Source organism: Canis lupus, chromosome 36 (assembly GCF_003254725.2).
Source record: "Canis lupus dingo isolate Sandy chromosome 36, ASM325472v2, whole genome shotgun sequence".
Taxonomy (NCBI): Eukaryota; Metazoa; Chordata; class Mammalia; order Carnivora; family Canidae; genus Canis; species Canis lupus.
Window position 1 is genome coordinate 10,273,933 of NC_064278.1, and position 19,437 is coordinate 10,293,369.

At 37.8% G+C, this 19,437-nt stretch overlaps 1 protein-coding gene across 1 annotated transcript in view; it reads right to left on the bottom strand.

Annotated features, from left to right (window-relative positions):
• Positions 1-4,312: 4,312 nt before the first annotated feature.
• SLC38A11 (solute carrier family 38 member 11) overlaps positions 4,313-19,437 on the bottom strand; it is a 57,395-nt gene continuing 42,270 nt past the window's right edge. The window contains exons 10-12 of the mRNA XM_025471036.3: positions 17,145-17,257; positions 14,463-14,594; positions 4,313-5,757 (exon numbers count right to left, since the gene is read on the bottom strand). Of these exons, the coding sequence (XP_025326821.2) occupies positions 5,464-5,757; positions 14,463-14,594; positions 17,145-17,257 (539 nt within the window). The 3' untranslated portion in view covers positions 4,313-5,463. The remainder of the gene's footprint in view (positions 5,758-14,462; positions 14,595-17,144; positions 17,258-19,437) is intronic.

Sequence of the window (19,437 nt, forward strand, 5' to 3'; positions counted from 1 at the left end):
GTCAGGTGGAAGTTAGGAATGGACAGACTGGAGGCGCCTGGGCGGCTCAGTGGTTGGGTAGGTCTGCCTTTGGCCCGGGTCGTGATCCGGGGGTCCTGGGATCCAGTCCCACATGGGCTCCCCACAGAGAGCCTGCCTCTGCCCATGTCTCTGCCTCTGTCATGAATAAATAAATTAAATTAAAAAAAAAAAAAGAAATGGACAGAATAAATGTGCATGTGCATGTTTTAAAAGAGCACTTAGCATATCATTATAAATGAATAATGTAATAAAAACTCCAAAGCTAAATTTGTTGATACTCTTCATTGTGGTTGAGCAAACATTAGTGGCAAGATTGTTAACGTGTCCTCTACGAGACTGATACGGGAATTCTTCATCTGCCTGATGTTATTATGAGTCCAGCCCAGTTATACTCATGTTCTCTATGTAATTTTCCAAGTAAGACATTCCCTTGAGAGCTTAGTCCTAGGAAAACTTGGTGTACTTTGGAGGAACTGGAGAATTTCCTTCCTTCTTTTCTTCCCAGGAAGCTCAGGCAATCTTCCCTGTGAGCCTGTAGACTCCAAACCAGGCTTTCAGCTTAACCACTGCAGCTGTGTTGACTTTAGACTGTAATCTCTGTTTTCTTCTTTGTTGCTGACTCTCCTCCCCTCCCTTGTCATTACCCTTCGCTAATCTTGAGGTCTTGGTATCTCCCCTTCCCTCCATAAGCTTCTCCAAATGATTTTTCAAAGAGACAAAGGATAAGGACATTTAATATGTGCCAATAGCTCTCCCTCCTTTGACCCTAGTGGCAGTTTACTTCCTGAGCTCCAGCACAGCCTGTCTACATCTTGCTTGTATTTTGCCCAGCCTCTGAACAGATGGCACCATCTAGCATCTCTCTTATGTCTAAACTCCAACCTGATTCACACATGATCTTTGAACCAACGGCAGCAGCAGCAGCACCACCTGGGAACTTTTCAGAAATGCAAATCCATGGGCCTCGCCCCAGAGTACTGAACCAGAAACTCTATAGAGGTGGGGCCCAGCAATCTGGGTTTTAACTAGTCCTCCAAGGGACTCAGACACATGTTGAAGCACTGCTCCAGAGAATGTGCTCTCAGTCTACATGGTCCCTACCTCATGGTATCTCTCATCCATTCTGTCATCAGGGTAAATTCTTTATACACTGTTCAGAATTATTATAAATTCTTAAAGGAGCTTATCTGAGTGGTGCAGCTAATTATTACCCACACCACAGTTAGTATTTATGCGTACCCTATCTCATGATCACTGGCTGGCCTAGGCTTGAGCCATTTTTGGAATACCTGACAACACCACGTCCTGTCAGTGGCCAGCTTTCCTAAAAAAACAACAGCAAAACAAACAAACAAAACACAGGCTAATACTGCTTTCCTGAGAAGATGGCAGCACAAAAACCAGAAAGAGGCCTGCTGTGTGCAGTATGTCTTCAGCAGAGGACTAGTGGGCTTTTTCTTAGTTGCATAATCTAGGCTTCAGAGTCCTTTTAGGAAAGACAACCATTACTGCTTGACACCATTGGAAATAGAGATAAGGAGATTTACCTGCTCTGATAATGGAAGGTGGTTCAAGTTAGGGTTGAGATATGAAAGAGCCTCTTATAAATCATTACGTAAACCAAGATCCAATTCACACATAATACAGGTGTCATCCAATCTATACCTTTAATGGAAATGTATTGCTAGGTGTTTACGTTAGTGTGTAAAGATACTATGCCCTTCCTTCCTTTTTAAATTTTTTTTTTAAAGATTACTTATTTGACAGGGCAGCCCCGGTGGCTCAGTGGTTTAGTGTCGCCTTCAGCCTGGGGCATGATCCTGGGGTCCCGGGTTCGAGTCCCATGTTGGGCTCCCTGCATGGAGCCTGCTTCTCCCTCTGCCTGTGTCTCTGCCTCTCTCTCTCTCTCTCTCTCTCTCTCTCTGTGTCTCTAATAAATAAATAAAATCTTTAAAAAAAAAAAAGATTACTTATTTGACAGAGAGCACAAGCAGGGGGAGTGTCAGGCAGAGGGAGAGAGAGAAGCAGGCTTCCCGTGGAGCAGGGCTCAATCCCAGGATGCTGGGATCATGACCAGAAGGCAGATTCTTGACTGACTGAGCCACCCAGGCACCCCTCCTTTCTTTTTTAAATTACGAAGCACTTTATGAATCGAAATGTAGTGACAACCTCAGACATTGGTTTTAAATCTTTAAGTTGCTTTGTTGGGGGCAAGAAGTAGCAGGGAGGGAACAGGTTTCAGTAGAAATCTCTTATTAAATTGAGGCAGAAAACAGATGGGGGGTGGTTCTCAGAGTTTTGCATGGTGATGGACTAAAGAAACAGACAAGTACTTCTGCAAAGTGGATGTGAGTTTCTGTTTTGTTTGTTTGTTTTTTTAATTTTTATTTATTTACGATAGTCACACAGAGAGAGAGAGAGAGAGAGGCAGAGACACAGGCAGAGGGAGAAGCAGGCTCCATGCACCGGGAGCCCAACGTGGGATCCGATCCTGGGTCTCCAGGATCGCGCCCTGAGCCAAAGGCAGGCGCTAAACCGCCTGTGCCACCCAGGGATCCCTGGATGTGAGTTTCTAAGATTTATTCTATCATAATTTGAAAGATGCTGGCAATCCATGTAAGGCAGTTTTGTTCTACAGTGGATTAGGAATTTAAAAAACCAGAACAAATATTTATTAGGCCTTAATGCAATACTCCATTCCTCCCACAAGTTTTTTTTCTTTTTCCTTTTTTAAAGACTTGAAGAGTCAAGGTTAATTTAACTTTTGTTATCTGAAGCAAAACCCAAACTACAAGATACTAGGTGGATAAGGGCTAAATTACATTATCCTTGATGTGCTTCTCTTGGTACATTCTTGGAACTCTCATATCTTGTGACTTTATCTACTAACTATGTAGGTCAGTGTTTCTCAGTCTTGAGTAATGTAGTGATAGAGTGCTGCAAACATTTCTTACATTCCCTCAGTATGGAATGAAAGTATTTTTATTACTATTTTACCAAAACATGTATCAATCTAAAATTAGGCACAAACCACTTAACCTTATGATTCCTAAACAACGATAAAAAACAAATCCAATACAGAAAAGTTATAAGCCAATAGAATTTAAACTGAGTGGCGTGGAAAACAGTTTAACTGAAGCAAAAATCATATTCTGAGCCTGAGCATGGTTCTGCCTAAGGTGCAGCTTTTTGTGCTTTCAACAGGTCTTTCTTACTATGAGTCACATGATGACTCAGCTCTTACCACTTCTTTATTCAAACCACTGTGAGAAACTATCCTTTATACACTTCCTGTGGGTTTGTGTGTGTGTGTGTGTGCGTTTGCCACAATTTGTACAAACACATCATGTGTGTATTAACTCTGCTTGTGTTATTTTCTATTTGGCAACAATTAATACAGTGCTATTGATTGTCAACTTTAAATACAAAATGAAAAGGCAAGAAATAAAATTTGGTGTGATTTGATGCAGCTGTCCAGATGGTCCACATTTTCTTGATATTTTTATTTTTTAAAGATTTTATTTATTTATTCATGAGACACAAAGAGAGAGAGAGACATAGGCAGAGTCCTGATGCAGGACTCGATCCTAGGACCCCAGAATCATGACCTGAGCCAAAGGCAGATGCTCAACCACTAAGCCACCCAGGTGCCCCTTCTTGTTATTCTTTTTTTTTTTTTAATATTTTATTTATTTATTCATGAGAGACGCAGGGAGAGAGAGGCAGAGACACAGGCAGAGGGAGAAGCAGGCTCCACGCAGGGAACCCGACATGGGACTCGATCCCGGGTCTCCAGGATAACGCCCTGGGCCAAAGGCAGACGCTCAACCTCTGAGCCACCCAGGCGTCCCTCCTTCTTGTTATTCTTAAAAAGAGTGTCAAAGATAAGAAGACGTGAAATCCTCGTGAAAAGATGTTTACAAATCCTCAGTAAAAACTGAGTGCCATTGTGGTGGGCACAGCTGTGCCTGCCGGTTGCCCTACAAGGAAGCATGTGGTGCCCCAGCCACTAGAAGACCACATCCAGTTCTCAGTTCCTTTAAGGTTTGTTCAGCTGCAAAGAGCTGCCAAGGGCTTGGCCTCCACAGGTACCCACATTCAAGGACAGATGGAGGCAGTGGTATTAAAACTTGGCTAGGGATCCCTGGGTGGCGCAGCGGTTTGGCGCCTGCCTTTGGCCCAGGGCGCGATCCTGGAGACCCGGGATCGAATCCCACATCGGGCTCCCGGTGCATGGAGCCTGCTTCTCCCTCTGCCCGTGTCTCTGCCTCTCTCTCTCTCTCTGTGACTATCATAAATAAATAAAAAAATTTAAAAATAAATAAATAAATAAAATAAAATTAAAAAAAAAAAAAAAAAAACTTGGCTATTTTTCCTGAACAGGGACAGCTCTGATGGGTCACATATATTCCAGTCTCCCACAGACTTGGCTGAGGCTTTGTTGGCCTGCATTGTGGTTCACCTTGCCCTCCTGATCCGGCTTTCTGCCTCTCTTCTGTAAGTGAGGAACCTTAATAAACACCCTGCATGCCAAACTCCATCTTAGTGTCTGCTTCTGGAGAATCCAGTCAACAAGAATCTCTCTGAGGATCCCAGTGGAGTGAGAATACTTCTTCTGTAGCGCTGATTCTACTTGCAAGCTTCTAGTCTCCAAGCTCAGCTTTCCAGTTGTATGCTCCCACCAGAACTTGAAATTCAACAGGTCCAAAGCTGACACATAATGGATCTCTTGGGCTTGTGCCTGAGAACAACTTGTGGTTTCTTTCCCCCCTGCTTTATAATTTATTTAATGGCACTACCATTGTATTCCCACAGGATCAAAACTTGAGAGGTAATCCTGATTTCCACACATCTTGTTCTGTATAGTCTATTATTCATGCTTTTTAACATGGGAAGAACTTTATTCACTTCTCCAGGGATTCACTCCACTCTAAACAAGGGATCTGCTGAGATTATAATGGACACTTTCACTTTGCTCTTGGGATGTCTATTCCCTTTAATAGTTTTCAGTTTCCCTTCTCTTCGATTCCATAAACTTTAAAAGACACAATTTTTTTTTCTCATAAAGGATACACACACAAAATTCCAACCGACAATCACCTACGTATTTTAGAGTGCAGTATGTTGGCTCACCTATTGAACAAAAGAATAATGCTTTAAGAGGATGGCAGCAAGGGCCATGCGCTTCACTTTTCCTCCTGCAAATAAGATTAATGCAGCACAGTCATTAAAACATTAATTAAAAAAAATAAAGCAATAAACAAAAAAATACATTCAATTTTCTTTTCCTCTCAATCTTTTATATTGGACTAAAGATTAAAGAAAACCAAGTCTCAATAAATGTCAAAATAATAATTTTGTTTTGCATGGTGTGACTAAAACGTGTGAATGTTATCAGTTTAGAGGTCTCTGAAAACATATATACTTTTTAAAGCAGTCGACTCATTGAAAAATACTGATGTTTAAAACTGGAAGTTGTGTTGTCAGTTGAAAATGAGAAACCGAGATATTTGTGAGGGAGAAATTGTCAGGAAAGCAGTAGAACATTTCCTGGCCGTGGGTGCAGTCTTGAGGATTTGTGATGGCCATGACGACTCCAGCAACCATCACCATGGCACCGACAGGAAGCATGACACAGGACATAATCTTATCTGAGTGTGTCCTCGGTTCTTCAGACAGTTTCAGATAGCATGCTGATGGAATGATAAAAATTAGTGGAGCTGCACAGAGCACGCCCTGCATATTGAAAACAAGAAATAACAGTGTTACCAGATGCAGCATTCTTTGGACAGTTTTTAAAAAACATTTAGAAAATGCATTTGTCTTTGTGCATGTTAAAAGTGTAATAGGTTTAGTTGCATCAAAAAAGGGAAGGAAAAATAACCTAAGAAAGACTTAGGACTAGGTTTTCCCCCTTCTGATGATAGATTTACAAATGAGAAGAATAAAATTATAGTGTTTCGGACTTAAGAAAAAATGATCAGAAAATAATAATTTAGAAAATAAAGTGGAAGGTAAGACCAACTTCTGGCAAACTCTTGAAACATCTCCCATATTTTCAGCACATCATATTTCCTTATACTCTTATTTCAAATCGCTGAGTACTAACTGCTCAAACGTGAGTGATTTGTCATTCGTGTACAAGAGGGACTAACTATTGATAGGTATGTAGGGGATATTATCATTCCTCTTTCTTGAGTTGGTGTGAATGTAGGTGCTCCTCTGTATGAGAAAAGAAAACTATCACCCCGAGGGCACTTAGCATGAAATAGCATTTCTAAATCCTCTTTCTAGTAAAACTAAACATGTTAATTACCCTAGAAAATTGATAGCACAACTAAATGACCATGACTCATTCACCCTACCCTACATTAGTTTATGGATAAGTCCAATCTGAGGGGGAACGTCAGATTGAAAATTATGGGGAGTAGTGTTGTCTATTATAAAAATACCAAGGGGGTGCCAGGGTGGCTCAGTCAGTTAAGCCTCCACTCTTGATTTCAGCTCAGATTGTGATCTCATGGTAACGAAATCGAGCCCTGTGTTGGGCTTTGTACCAGCAAGGAGTTTGCTTGAGATTCTCTTTCTCTCTTTTCCTGCCCCTTCCCCCACTTGTATGTGCACACATGCTCTGTCTCTCAAGTAAATAAATGAATCTCAAAAAAAAAAAAAAATTACCATGAGTTGTTGACTTCAAAGAAAAGATACTTTCCCTTTGAGGAGGCTAAATTTGCACAAGACATTTTGCAAATGAAATAATGTTAAAATTTAATGCACTTTAGGCAATATAGTCTTTTAAAATTATATTATAAATGTTAATTATATATTAAACAAAATATAACATACTATTAAGATATATTAAATATAATCGTATAACAAATGGCATTTTCTTAAACCATAAAACACAAGTTTTTAAAAACAGACAATAGCAAATATGATATTGTTTTAGAATTAAAAGCAAGCTTTCCAAAAATACATGTTTTGCTATATTTGAAAAAAAAATTATGGAAATATGTCTATATACATAAAAGTAGAAAGAATAGTATAATGAAACCCTATATGCCTATCACCTAAGGTTTAAAAGCTTTTTGACATATTATTATTATTATTTTTTGACATATTATTTGGTAGATTTTTCCCTAGGGAAAAATCAGAGAAAACTGATTTTGAAGCTGGATGATATAAAAAACAGATTATACCTTAAAATAGTTTTAAAAGAAATATGTTCTCAATATCATCATTTACTAAGATGACTGTGTTATACTAAGTACCATCCTCGTATCAGAAATACTACAAATATGATTCCAAAATTATAACTTTTTTTAGCTTTTACAAAAAACAGCAGAAGTCCAGAGAAATGACAGTTGATGGGAACACATTATGAAATGACACTATTGAGGCACTATCTAAAAATTTGTAGAAGAATAAGAGGCATCACGTGTCATGGAAGATATGTCTACGATCAGAGATATAAGAATGAGAAAAGAGGGCCAAGCTGTATTCTAATTTAAAATATATGGACAACATAATTTGCCATTCAAAGGGCCTATGTACGAATGAACACCCACAAAGGCACACAGATATAAAGAATTCGCTTTCATATGGCAAGAAATGAATGAATTCTGGATTCCTTAGGCTGTATCAGAACACTTGAAACTGACACCACTCTTTAAGTTAGGAAAAACACTGTAGAACCCTGTCTGTGTTTATAATAATTATTATCCTTTGATTTCTTTGAAAAAATTTTGAAAACAATGAAAAGATAATTCAGATATAAATATACGTATGTGGGTGTGGGAGTGTGTATACGTATAGGAACAAACTTCTCTTCTCTTTACAGGAACAAACATGTGAAGCTAAATTCATCAGGAACTTCGGAGTGTTGAAAGTGCTATCAGGATGAAAACCGCCACCAGCTGCTGCTAAGAAGCTGTCATCAGTCAGCATCTTGGGACACTTCCAAACCTAACTTGCTGCGCAGTCCAAAGCAATGGGTGTTCTGTTTCTGCTATAATTCTTAAGAGTTGAGAAAGTAGCAATTAGTGGGAAAACTATAGCTGATGTTTGTACTGGAAGAAGTCCAGTGGGGTATCTTGTCGAGATAGCAGTTACTTTTTTAATATTTGAAGGCTCAGTCCTGCTAGAGGTTGTTGTTGGGGCCCAAGGTCATCAGCAGAATGATAGAGCAGTTCCATCTGTTCTATTCCCTGTAAATTCGTCGTCCTTATTTGATCTATTTAATATAGACTTGTGTGGGGCCTACATCACCGGCTTTGGGATAATTTTTGGAATTGCTTGACAGGATATAAATATAACTTTTCATTAAAGGGATAATAGAATATAGCCTTATTTTAAAGGCAGGGCAGCACTGTCCTTTGATAGTAACACTATTGATGCCAGAGCACTCTGCAGTTTGCTGGAAGGAAACAACAGAAGGTGCTGAAGATTTTTACTGACAATACAAATTGGAGACTTATCTGAATTCTCCTACCAGATAGAGACCTCTCAAAGGACGCAAGGAAGCTAAAAATGAAACCAAAGAATGCTTACACATCTTCAAAGTTTAGACTCTGTAATCAATTTGGATTCATGAAATGTATTCCTATACCTTCAAGAGAAACTCTTCCCTAACTCAGGAGGTCTTTGGCAGCCTGGACTATGCCTTGCCCACCCTGATGACTGTATCTCTCTCTAGGTGGGCTTGTGCTGGGTAATTGGCTTGCCTGCTTCCTTGTACTTTAAGATGTTTGTCAGGCTGGTACTTTTCTCTTTGTACTGCAAGTAAAAAACCCATAGGGCCCAATTACCGGAGATGCCTCTTTTCTCTAATAGCAACATCAGTGCCCAGATCCTGGTTTCTTAATACCAAGAATGGGACTTCTGTTTATTTTTATTTGCTACTAAGATGAATCCTTTAAAACTGAGGAACTGCAGTTCCTTCGGAAAATATGTCACTGTTGCCAACTGCCATGAAAACAATGAAATAAAAGGGAAGCTAGCTCTAAGTGGGTTTTGCTTTTTTATTAAACAATGAATATGACCTCAAATAATTTATCCTGCATTATTTTCGTCATAGTAAGTAATAGCATTTCCCCAACTTTGCAAATTGAAGATGTGATTCTATTACGCAGCTCATCAGTGAAGATCATTATTCTACTCAGTGATGATTCAGATGCCACAGTAGAAAAGAATTCTTAGAGCACAACTGTTAATGAAGATAAAAGCTATTAGCTAAAAATTAAATTAGTTGGAAAATTTTCAGCTCCATGTTACTTCATCTCCTGGTATTTGTCTTAACCCATTTTGAAAGTCTAACCAGGGACTCCTGGGTGGCTCAGCAGTCGAGAGTCTGCTCAGGGTGTGATCCCAGAATTCGGGGATTGAGTCCCACATCAGGGATTGAGTCCCACATCAGGCTCCCTGCAGGGAGCCTGCTTCTCCCTCTGCCTGTGTCTCTGCCTCTCTTTCTGTGTCTCTTATGAATAAGCAAATAAAATCTTTAAAAAAAAAGTCTTACTATATATATTCTGGATTACTCTTAACCTCACTTATACATAAACTCAATGTGTAGGTTTTTACCTTAAAAAATGGATGGAGAAATGAACCTACTTATTTTACATAATTTAAAGCCTTCTACTTAGGAAACCTTAGGCTAGCGTGATGATTAAAAATGTGGGCTATAGGGTCTGAAAGCTTGTGTTCAAATCTTGATTCCTCCACTTACAGCTAGTGTGAACTATTTAATCACTCTGTTTAATCATTCTGTGCCTCAGTTTCTTCATCTGTAAAACTAATACAGATTAAGGCAGGTAACTCATGCAAAACACTTGGCACAGAGTAAATAATCAATACAAGTTAGCTCACATTGTCATTCTGAAGTGGAAAACAGCATGCTTTAGGTACTTCTAAAGTGTTGCATGATCCTACATTAGTTACAGAGAGAAATGATGCCTCATCTGGCTCTATTAAGCATGATGAATGTCCACAGGAAGGGAGCTGAGTAAAGATCTGAGTATGTTGTTGTGCATGCCAAAAAACTTCTGTTGATTCGAAAAACATATGCTCAGATGATCCATAAAACAATGGAGATCCTATATTTTATTACATGCTCACAAAATGCCTTGTTTTGTTTTGTTTTGTTTGGTCCATCTCAGTTTTTCTTTCCTTTTTAAAACTTTTTATTTAAATTCCAGTTAGTTAACATACAGTGTAATGTTAGTTTCAGGTGTATGATATAGTGATTCACCACATCCATACATCACTCAGTGCTCATACACAAGTGCACTCATTAATCTCCATCACCTGTTTAACCCACCCCGCACCCACCTCCCCTCTGGTAACCATGTGTTTGTTCTCTATAGTTAAGAGTCTATTTCTTGGTTTGCCTCCTTCTCTCTTTTCTTCTCCCCTTTGCTTGATTTTTTCCCCTAAATTCCACAAATGAGTGAGATCAGATACTATGATTTCTATAGTATAGTATTTCTATACTATTTTCATCGATGTTGTTGCCAACGGCAAGATTTCATTCTTATTTATGACTGAATAATATTCCATTGTGGAATAATATTCCATTCCATAATATTCCATTCCATATAACACATCTTCTTTATCCATTCATCACTCAATGGACATGTGGGCTCTTTCCATAATTTGGCTGTTGTAGATAATGGTGCAGTAAACATTAGGGTGCATGTATTCCTTTCAGTTTTTGAAAGTGCTCTTGTATTCATAGGTAAATGAATAGTGCAGTTACTGGGTTGTAGGGTAGTTCTATTTTTAACTTTTTGAGGAACCTCCATACTGTTCTCCAGAATGACTGCACCAGTTTGCATTCCCACCAACAACGTAAGAGTGTTCTCCTTTCTCCACATTCTTGCCAACACCTATTGTTTCTTGTATTGTTAATTTTAGCCATTCTGACAGGTGTGAGGTGGTATCTCATTATAGTTTTGCTTTATATTTCCCTGATGATGAGTGATGTTGAACATCTTTTCATGTGTCTGTTGGCCATATGTATGTCTTTTGCCCATTTTTAAATTGGATTATTCATTTCTGGAGTGTTGAGTTTTTTAAAGTTCTTTATATATTTTGGATATTGATCCCTTATCAGATATGACATTTGCTAATATCTTCTCCTATTCCATAGGTTGCCTTTTAGCATTGTTGATTATTTTTTTCTCTGTACAGATGCTTTTTATTTTCATGCAGTCCCAATAGTTTATTTTTACTTTTGTTTCTCTTGCCTCAGGAGACATATCTAGCAAGAAGTTGCTATGGTTGGTATCAACTGGGATACTGCCTGTGTTCTCTTGTAGGATTTTTTTTTTTTTTTACCACATTTAGGTCTTTAATGCATTTTGAATTTATTTTTTGTGTTTGGTGTAAGAAAGTGGTCCAGTTTCATTCTTCTGCATGTAGTGGTCCAGTTTTCCCAACACCATTTATTGAAGAGACTGTCCTTTTCTGGTTGGATATACTTTCCTTCTTTGCTGAAGATTAATTGATCATATAATTATAGGCTCATTTCTTTAAATCTAGGTAATTGTCTTGGTTATTAGATCATAAAGGCAACACTCTTATTTAATTGTCTTTTATGAATATCTATATAACCAGGTTTAAAAAAAATCCAAGGATCTAGAATCATGTTTTAAGATTTTAAAAATAGTCTTCCACAAGCAGCTCAGATTTTACCTTTATAACAAACATTCACACAATATTCTTGTCCTATTTTTCTGCAATACCAGAATTCTGTCTTAATCATAAAAAGATTTTAAATATAAGTACATATAAGTACAAAAGGGAATATTTAATGTAATTAAGTGCATACGATTTTGTTGTGCAGGCATCAGAGAGATAAGCAATTAACAGAAAGTTATGGTAAATTTACAAAAATATGTCATTACTGAAAAATAAGCAATATCTATGGGCTTGGTTAACTTAAAGGGAATAAGAAATTATTAAGCTATCAACATATGGTAAGTGATCAGATAGTTAATAAACATATATTTTTTTCGTATCAAAATTCCACAATATTAAAAAAAATCCACACAACCAAACAGGAACTCAAATGAGACATTTAACAAAGTAAGAAATAACAGAGCTGGGAATCATTATGTTGATCATATCCTCAGCACAGATGAAAGATTACTATCACTGTCAATGCCATCAATTTTTGGTAACACTTAATATCCTGGTGCTATACTAAGAAAAGTCTTTTATGTCCAGGAACGTTTGTAGAAAGAGTTCCTGATCTGTGGTCCCAAGGGGCAATTGGCCATGCAGTACTTTGAGCATGGTGTCCTTTGCACTGTGCCACATACTGTGGAGGATGGACAAGGCATCTCAATACCATTCTTGTCTTCAAAGAACTTACTCTCTGGTAGGGAAGGCAAGCTTGTGGACAGCCCAAACAGTACACGATACATGATAACAATACATAAATCAAGTTACTTCATTAAGATAGCAGTCATCCACTTACATAGATCAAGGTTCATTCACAGTCATTTCACATTCCAACCTATCAGCCTTTGGTCTATGCAAAATTGAGAAGTAGGCGAAAGTTACTTTTGATATTTATGCATCTCTCTTATGAGCTTTCTTTCCATTGTTGGTGGAATAGATGATTCCCCAGGCTCTTCTGGTTTTGGAAAATTGCCTATTCCCGACTTTTCACATACACTGCTACAAGAACATCCCCAAGAGTGTACTGACTGAATCTCCCACTGCTTTTGCCTGGAACTTCAAATCCAGATGGCATCAGTGGTGTGGGCACAGACAGTAATACTTTCACATTTTCCTCAACTCTCAGTGGAGTGAATACATAATGACTTGGGATCCCACTTGTAAAAGTCTGCCCTCCCTGTGGTGCATAATTAATAAATACTAAGTGGTAGGGTTCTGAGTAGAAATTCCATAAGGATTGTAGAAGAGGAAGATTAACAACTCTAAAGTGGTAGATCCATTTCTATTCATTTCTCCCCAGATGGCATCATTGTCCCACCAGGGAGTCATTTTTGATGTGTCATTCTATCCCCCTTTGTCACCATGTCCTGTTAATCTTTTCTCATAAATGTCTTTAGGGAATCCATCTCTTTCCTTTCTCCATGACATACATAGCAGTTGAACTTTTCATGTTTATTTGTAAGATGTATGCTCCATGAAAGCATGGATCCTTTGATTTCCTCCCATCATTGTATCTCAATTATATAGTAAGAATACATATTTGATCAACAAATAAATGAGTTAGAAGTCGCGCTCGATCTTAAATCTTTGTAAGATTATTTTTTTTAAAGATTTTATTTATTTATTCATGAGACACACACACACACACACACACACACACACACACACACACACAGGCAGAGGCAGAGACACAGGTAGAGGGAGAAGCAGGCTCCATGCAGGGAGCCCGACATGGGACTCGATCTTGGGTCTCCAGGATCAGGCCCTGGGCTGAAGGTGGCGCTAAACCGCTGGGCCACTGGGGCTGCCCTTCTTTGTAAGATTTAGATAGAAATGAAAAGAAAATAACAACTATAGGAAAGAATAAACATAAGCCAAAGGATAAAAGAAATAATATGGCTTACTCATAGGCCAAAAATAAGATTGACCAGAGCTAACGGTGGATTTGGAGAAGTAAGTGGTAAACAACTTTCCATAGAAGGCATGGGATCAGATTATGGAGGCAACAGAGATTATTCTTGCTCTGGGAGGAAAGTGGAGATTTTTAAGCATTGTCATGATAACCTGGAAACAGAACTTAAATATGTGCTAGTTGAAGCAAAAAGACAGTATTAATTCACATGTGATATGACAAGGACTTAGATTTGGGAGATAGTGGTAGAGATTATGAGGGCAAGATCTAGAAAGGGAAAGAAAATATTTTAAAGAAAAAGAACTCAGGCTGTGGTAAGTGAATGTAGGGTATGGATATAATTTCTTCATTCACATGTATTTAATGAATTTCTCTAGACCCATTTTTACTCAGCAACTTCCATATCCACTTAATATATCACTATTTTTTAGTAATATTTATGTATTATAGAAAATATGAAAAAGTGCTCCAAACCAGGGTGTCTCAACCTCAGCACTATTGACATCTTAGATTGGATAATCCTTTATAATGGGGGCTGCCCTGTGCATTGTGGGGACTTTAGCAGCATCCTTAGCCTTTCTCAATAAATGTCAGAAACACCCACCTATCCACCTGTGACAACCAAAAATGTTCCCTGAGTGAGGAGGGACAGAATTTTCCCCATTGGAGAACCACTGCTCTAAAAGTGGATAGTCATTGTAATATTTATGATCACATAACGAACACATTTTCATTTCATTTCAGAAAGAGATACCTCTGTTAGGGAAAATATATCCTTTGTTAAACGTAAACATGATTTTTAAAGGGATTTTTAGAATGGAAGATGTAAATCTTTAAATGTACTTACACTGAGTTCTAAAACTCTTCCAAGGCAATCAATCAGCAATGACATAAGCATGGCCACAGTAATGATAGCCACTGTTATAATAATGTGGAAGACCAACGGAAGATTCCCACCAAAAAACACATTGGCAATTACCTGCCAAATAAACACATTATTTAGAGAGGGATTCTCAGAGGCATGCAGGACTATTAAGAAACTATATCATATTATAGCACTTAGGACTGTATAACACTACCAATAAGGCAATCAATCAAATCTTAAGCCATATGAATATCCTATCTTTTCCAAAGTACTTACACATAGACAAACACACATCTGAAAAATAAGTAATCTTTGCTGAATTTTTAAACAGGCAGTAAGATTATATTACAGACCCAACACATGGTATATAATGTGTAAAGACACACATTTCTCAAGTGTGAGAAAGATCCTGGGAAGTTACCTTATAAGGTATTTGATTGAGTCCAAGGTTGCCACTAAGAGAAACTATTGTTGCTATTTAGATTTTTAGAATGAGAGGAGATTGGAGAGAGTCAACCAATCTAAGAAAACAAATAGTGATCAATTTACGACTGGATAAAAAAAAAAAATCAAATAGAATTTAGAACTAGAAGGAGCTTTAGTTACCTAGATCGATCTTTCTTAGAGTTACCAGCTTCATAGTAATCCTGAAAAGTCCTTTTGGCTTAAGGTAGGGCTTGAAACATGAGTAGGATTTAGAGCAGAATTAGAGACTGAGGGAACAGAATGAAAAGAACAAAAGAGGAAAGAAGGACAGGAAAGATACCCATGGAAGACTAGAAGGAGATGATCTGAATAGGGTCGACTCCGTGCAAGAGTTGGAAACCCTGAGACAAGAGTTGGAAATGGTTAGGGAAGGTCAGATGCCGGGGTACCTTAAGAAAGCCAACCCTCCAAGCTGTTACTTATCGAACATTCCTCACAGACTGGACACTGCCATAACCCTGCTAATAATTACCAGGAATACTAATAACTTACTTATTTATGGTTCTACAACTGGTGATGTTTTTCAAATATTTAAAATTCATTCTTATGGAAGTCTCTAATATATGATTATAATAGAAAATTACTGAGTGTAGCAGGCTAGTGAGAGATAGTCGTTAGGGGTATGGACAGGCTTTTTGGCACCCTCGTATGTGGATGGCTTCTTTACCAAAATGGCTTTGACTGTGTTTATGCTCACTGTGTGTGTGTGTGTGTGTGTGTGTGTGTGTGTGTAGAAAGGAGAGAAAAAGGAAGTGAAGGAGTGAAGTATATTTGAGGTTCCTCTGCCTGGTATTTGCAGCCATGGCAGAGATCTTGATTTAGTTCTTTCTGTCATGGCAGCTAGAGAGGAAACACAAGTTCCAAGTACTGGAGACATAAGCTGTGCAGGTGGAGTGTCTCGGATGGTCCACAAGCAGTTCACCAGAAACCACATGAGAATGTACCACCTGTTACCACTGATCTACAGATCACACTTGAACCCAAAATACTGGGCAGAGGCTAAAATAAAACTATTTCCTCATCTGACAACAGCAAAAATATTTGAAGGTTCTTAGATTTTAGAAACCTTCAAAAAGTAAAGTTAGTCTACTTCTCCCTTATATTGAAGGTGGAGAACTGGCCTGTGGGTTACACATTTGTAGGTGAGGACAAGTGCTAATTCTAAAGGATATACACAGGGCCCAACACTTCCTTTTCCCTTCCACTGAGCAGTTCCTTACCCCCAGAACTGGCCTAAGGTAAGCACTGGGCTTCCTCTAGAAGCCTGCCTATTAGTGAGTGTATTTAAAGTTCTGGAGGCATTTCACTTCACACATTAGACCCATTCACATGCACACTATGTAAACAGCCTCTAGGAATAGATCCTAAAACTAAGCCCTTTTCAGTGCAATTGCTGAAAGAACCACTGTGGAGCAGGATCATGCTTTTCTGCTGACTGTACAGTGGATTTTTCGCTGACTGTATAAAGGATTCCGACAAGCCATGTTATCCAGCTTTACGCAAAAAGAATGAGTTCTTTTTCACTTAATCATCCTTCACAAATCCATACATATTGTAGAAATATATCACAAATACATATATATGTGATATGCTATCTCCAGTATTTTCCATGGTATAAAAATATAAATATATAAATGAAATATATCTGTAAAACTAGTGGCTTAAATTGAATCTTGGTTTTCCATGGACAATAAGATATTTCTGTTTTTTAAAAATAACAAAACTGATCAAAAATCTGTTCAAAGGTGCCTTTAATACACGGTGACTTACAAAACATCTTAGCAAAAGGACAATGTCGTAAAACATGTTTTGAGTCCTAGTACTTAATTTCTTTGTAAGAATGCTTTTAACAAAAAACAACTTAGTTTGGCTCTATTAAAAGCTGGCATTCATTTTGGAATGCAGTTGTATAAATATTTATACTTATGCTAATATAAACTAAAGCACCAAACATGATCTGCAAATCCAACTTCTGAAAAAAATAACTTGTAAATTTGAATTTGAATATAAATTTGAATATAAATCTATCTTTAAACTAGTCAAAAAAGAAAATTTTGTAAATAATATTACCTGTCATGCACTTGTGAATTTGCAGAATTAAATTACTTACAAATCTTCCTAAATTAAATGGAGTGGAGGGATCAACTAGGCAAAATGTTGGAAAGGAACCGTGCTTACCTCTCTAGTTACAAAGCATTCAATTGGGTACGTTAAAATGACAGTGACTCCGTAACAGAACCTTCCAAATGTTACCAGGTCATCATTTCTGCAGTAGTTTTCAAATAAGTCTCCTAGAGAATAATATAAAATAGATTTATTTCAACTACTATTTGAGATAAATATCTAACAGACAGTAGGTATTTATTTAGAAGCTCCATAAACTCCATTAATACAATAAACTGCCAAGCCTATATGTAAGTTTTTTGCTTTCAATAACTATATAATTATTGACTGATATTAAAACTAGTACGTTTGACTTGAGATGAATTCATCAGTGATGGTTTTTCTCTTACTCTTGTTGTTTGTTTTCAGTAGATCTGCCTTAAATTTGTATCAACTTCTGAAAAATACTTTCATCCATTGTCTTCCCACACCTGAATCAACTCCCTAAATTCTTGTGCACTGGTTTTATAAAGTTGCTTCTGGTCTTTGTTTCTGGTAAATAAGCGACATAGTTATTAAAAAAAAAAAAAAAGTCTGTTAAAATAAACAAATTTCCTTTTGAAATGTTATTCTTAGATCAAGGGCAATCCTGAAAGGAAGAGTAGACTAGTACATCTGGGGGGGCTGAATTTCCTGCATATCATGCTATAGGGTTTAATCACAGACCTAGGGCCATGGCAAGGATTCACCTTTCATGGTTTCTGATGAACCCGCATGCAATGCCCTGATTCAAAACTGTGAGAGTATAGTTATTTCCAAGGAAAAGCATTATATGTAATTAGTTCCGAACTAAACAATGGACCAGGCACACCTGGAACCAATTCTTATTTAGAGACTATTTTCTTAGGCATCAATGAAAAAATAGAGGGATCTAATGAGGGCCCAGAAGTCATGTCAGCATAAAGTTTCCCAATACTGAAACAAACAATATTTGGGCCTGTTTATTTCCTGAATATATAACATGTTTACATTTTAAAATTTGGGTCATGTTTTCCAATTAGACTGAATAGAAAAATCAGATCAAATTCATACACTACTATACTGTATAAAAAGAAAACAGAAGGGGCGCGCCTGGGTGGCTCAGTCTGTTAAGTGAGTGCCTTCGGCTCAGGTTATGATCCTGGGGTCCTGGGCTCAGGTCATGATCCTGGGGTCCTGGGATTGAGTCCCACATCAGGCATTTTTCATGAAAAAGCTAAATGACCCGACTCTGCCAAGACTTATTTTAATGACTCTTCTCCCCTCCTCTTGTCGATTAGAACAAGTGTACATTACTTTGTAGGGTCCCTTCCCAGCAGTAAGGGACTAAACCACAAAGCAGTCACAGCAAAGACCTGCTTCAAGGTTGACTGAAGAGACTCTTACCACTCTGAGAAAAGAAGACAGAAGGTCCCCATTCACTAACCTTCCCTAAAAAGTGGGTCCTGCACCTTTTCCAAAGTGGTTGAAAACGTCAAGAACAACCTCGAGTTCTTCACTGTCTCACAAGCTAAAACTGATCTACTCAAAGGGACAAGAAAAGAAGCATGCAGTTTGCACAGGTAAGAACAGATTTCCCTAAAATGAAATGGCCTGAAGAAACAATGTCAGCTTATTCCAGCTTGAGTCTATTTTCGGGAATTATAGATAGATTAAAAAGAAAAAAAAAAAAAAAAGCTCCAACCCAAACCAACCTGTCAGCTTTGTTGTATAAAGATTTAATTACATCTAAGCAATTACCACCAGTAACAACATTAGGAAGGTGTGACTAAGAAAAAGGGTTTATGTCTTACAGGGAAGGCATTTAAAAACCAAGGTTTTGTACAGACTGGAGCCTGCAGGCCATTTGCCTTGGCAAAGGATGCAGCAATAGCAATACATGGCAATGTTTTGAAACACAATTTTTATCAAGAGTTTCATGGTCACTTCATTACCGCATTCTAATGGCACATGCATGTATTATATTTTTGATGGCATTGGAATTATGTTAAACACTTTGCTGTGTTTTCTAATTTTTATTTTTTTGTATATTTTTAACACTTTGTTTTGAAGCCATTTTTACTTTTTTCTTTGTTCCTTGAGAAATCTCTGCCTATAATCATAGTCACCTCTGTTTGAAACAATACACCCAAGAGTACCTAGTATCATCTGCAAAGTAAGCGAAGAGGAAGTGGAGAATAAGAGACAGCTTTTAATGAGTCACACTTGACCAAAGTGGGGTAGACTGCAAGAGAGAATGGAAAGAAAAATGAACTGCAAGTCAGAAGACTTGTTTTCTACTTTGTCACCAGCCAGCTTGGGCAAGTTCCTTCACCTCTTTGTGTTTTAA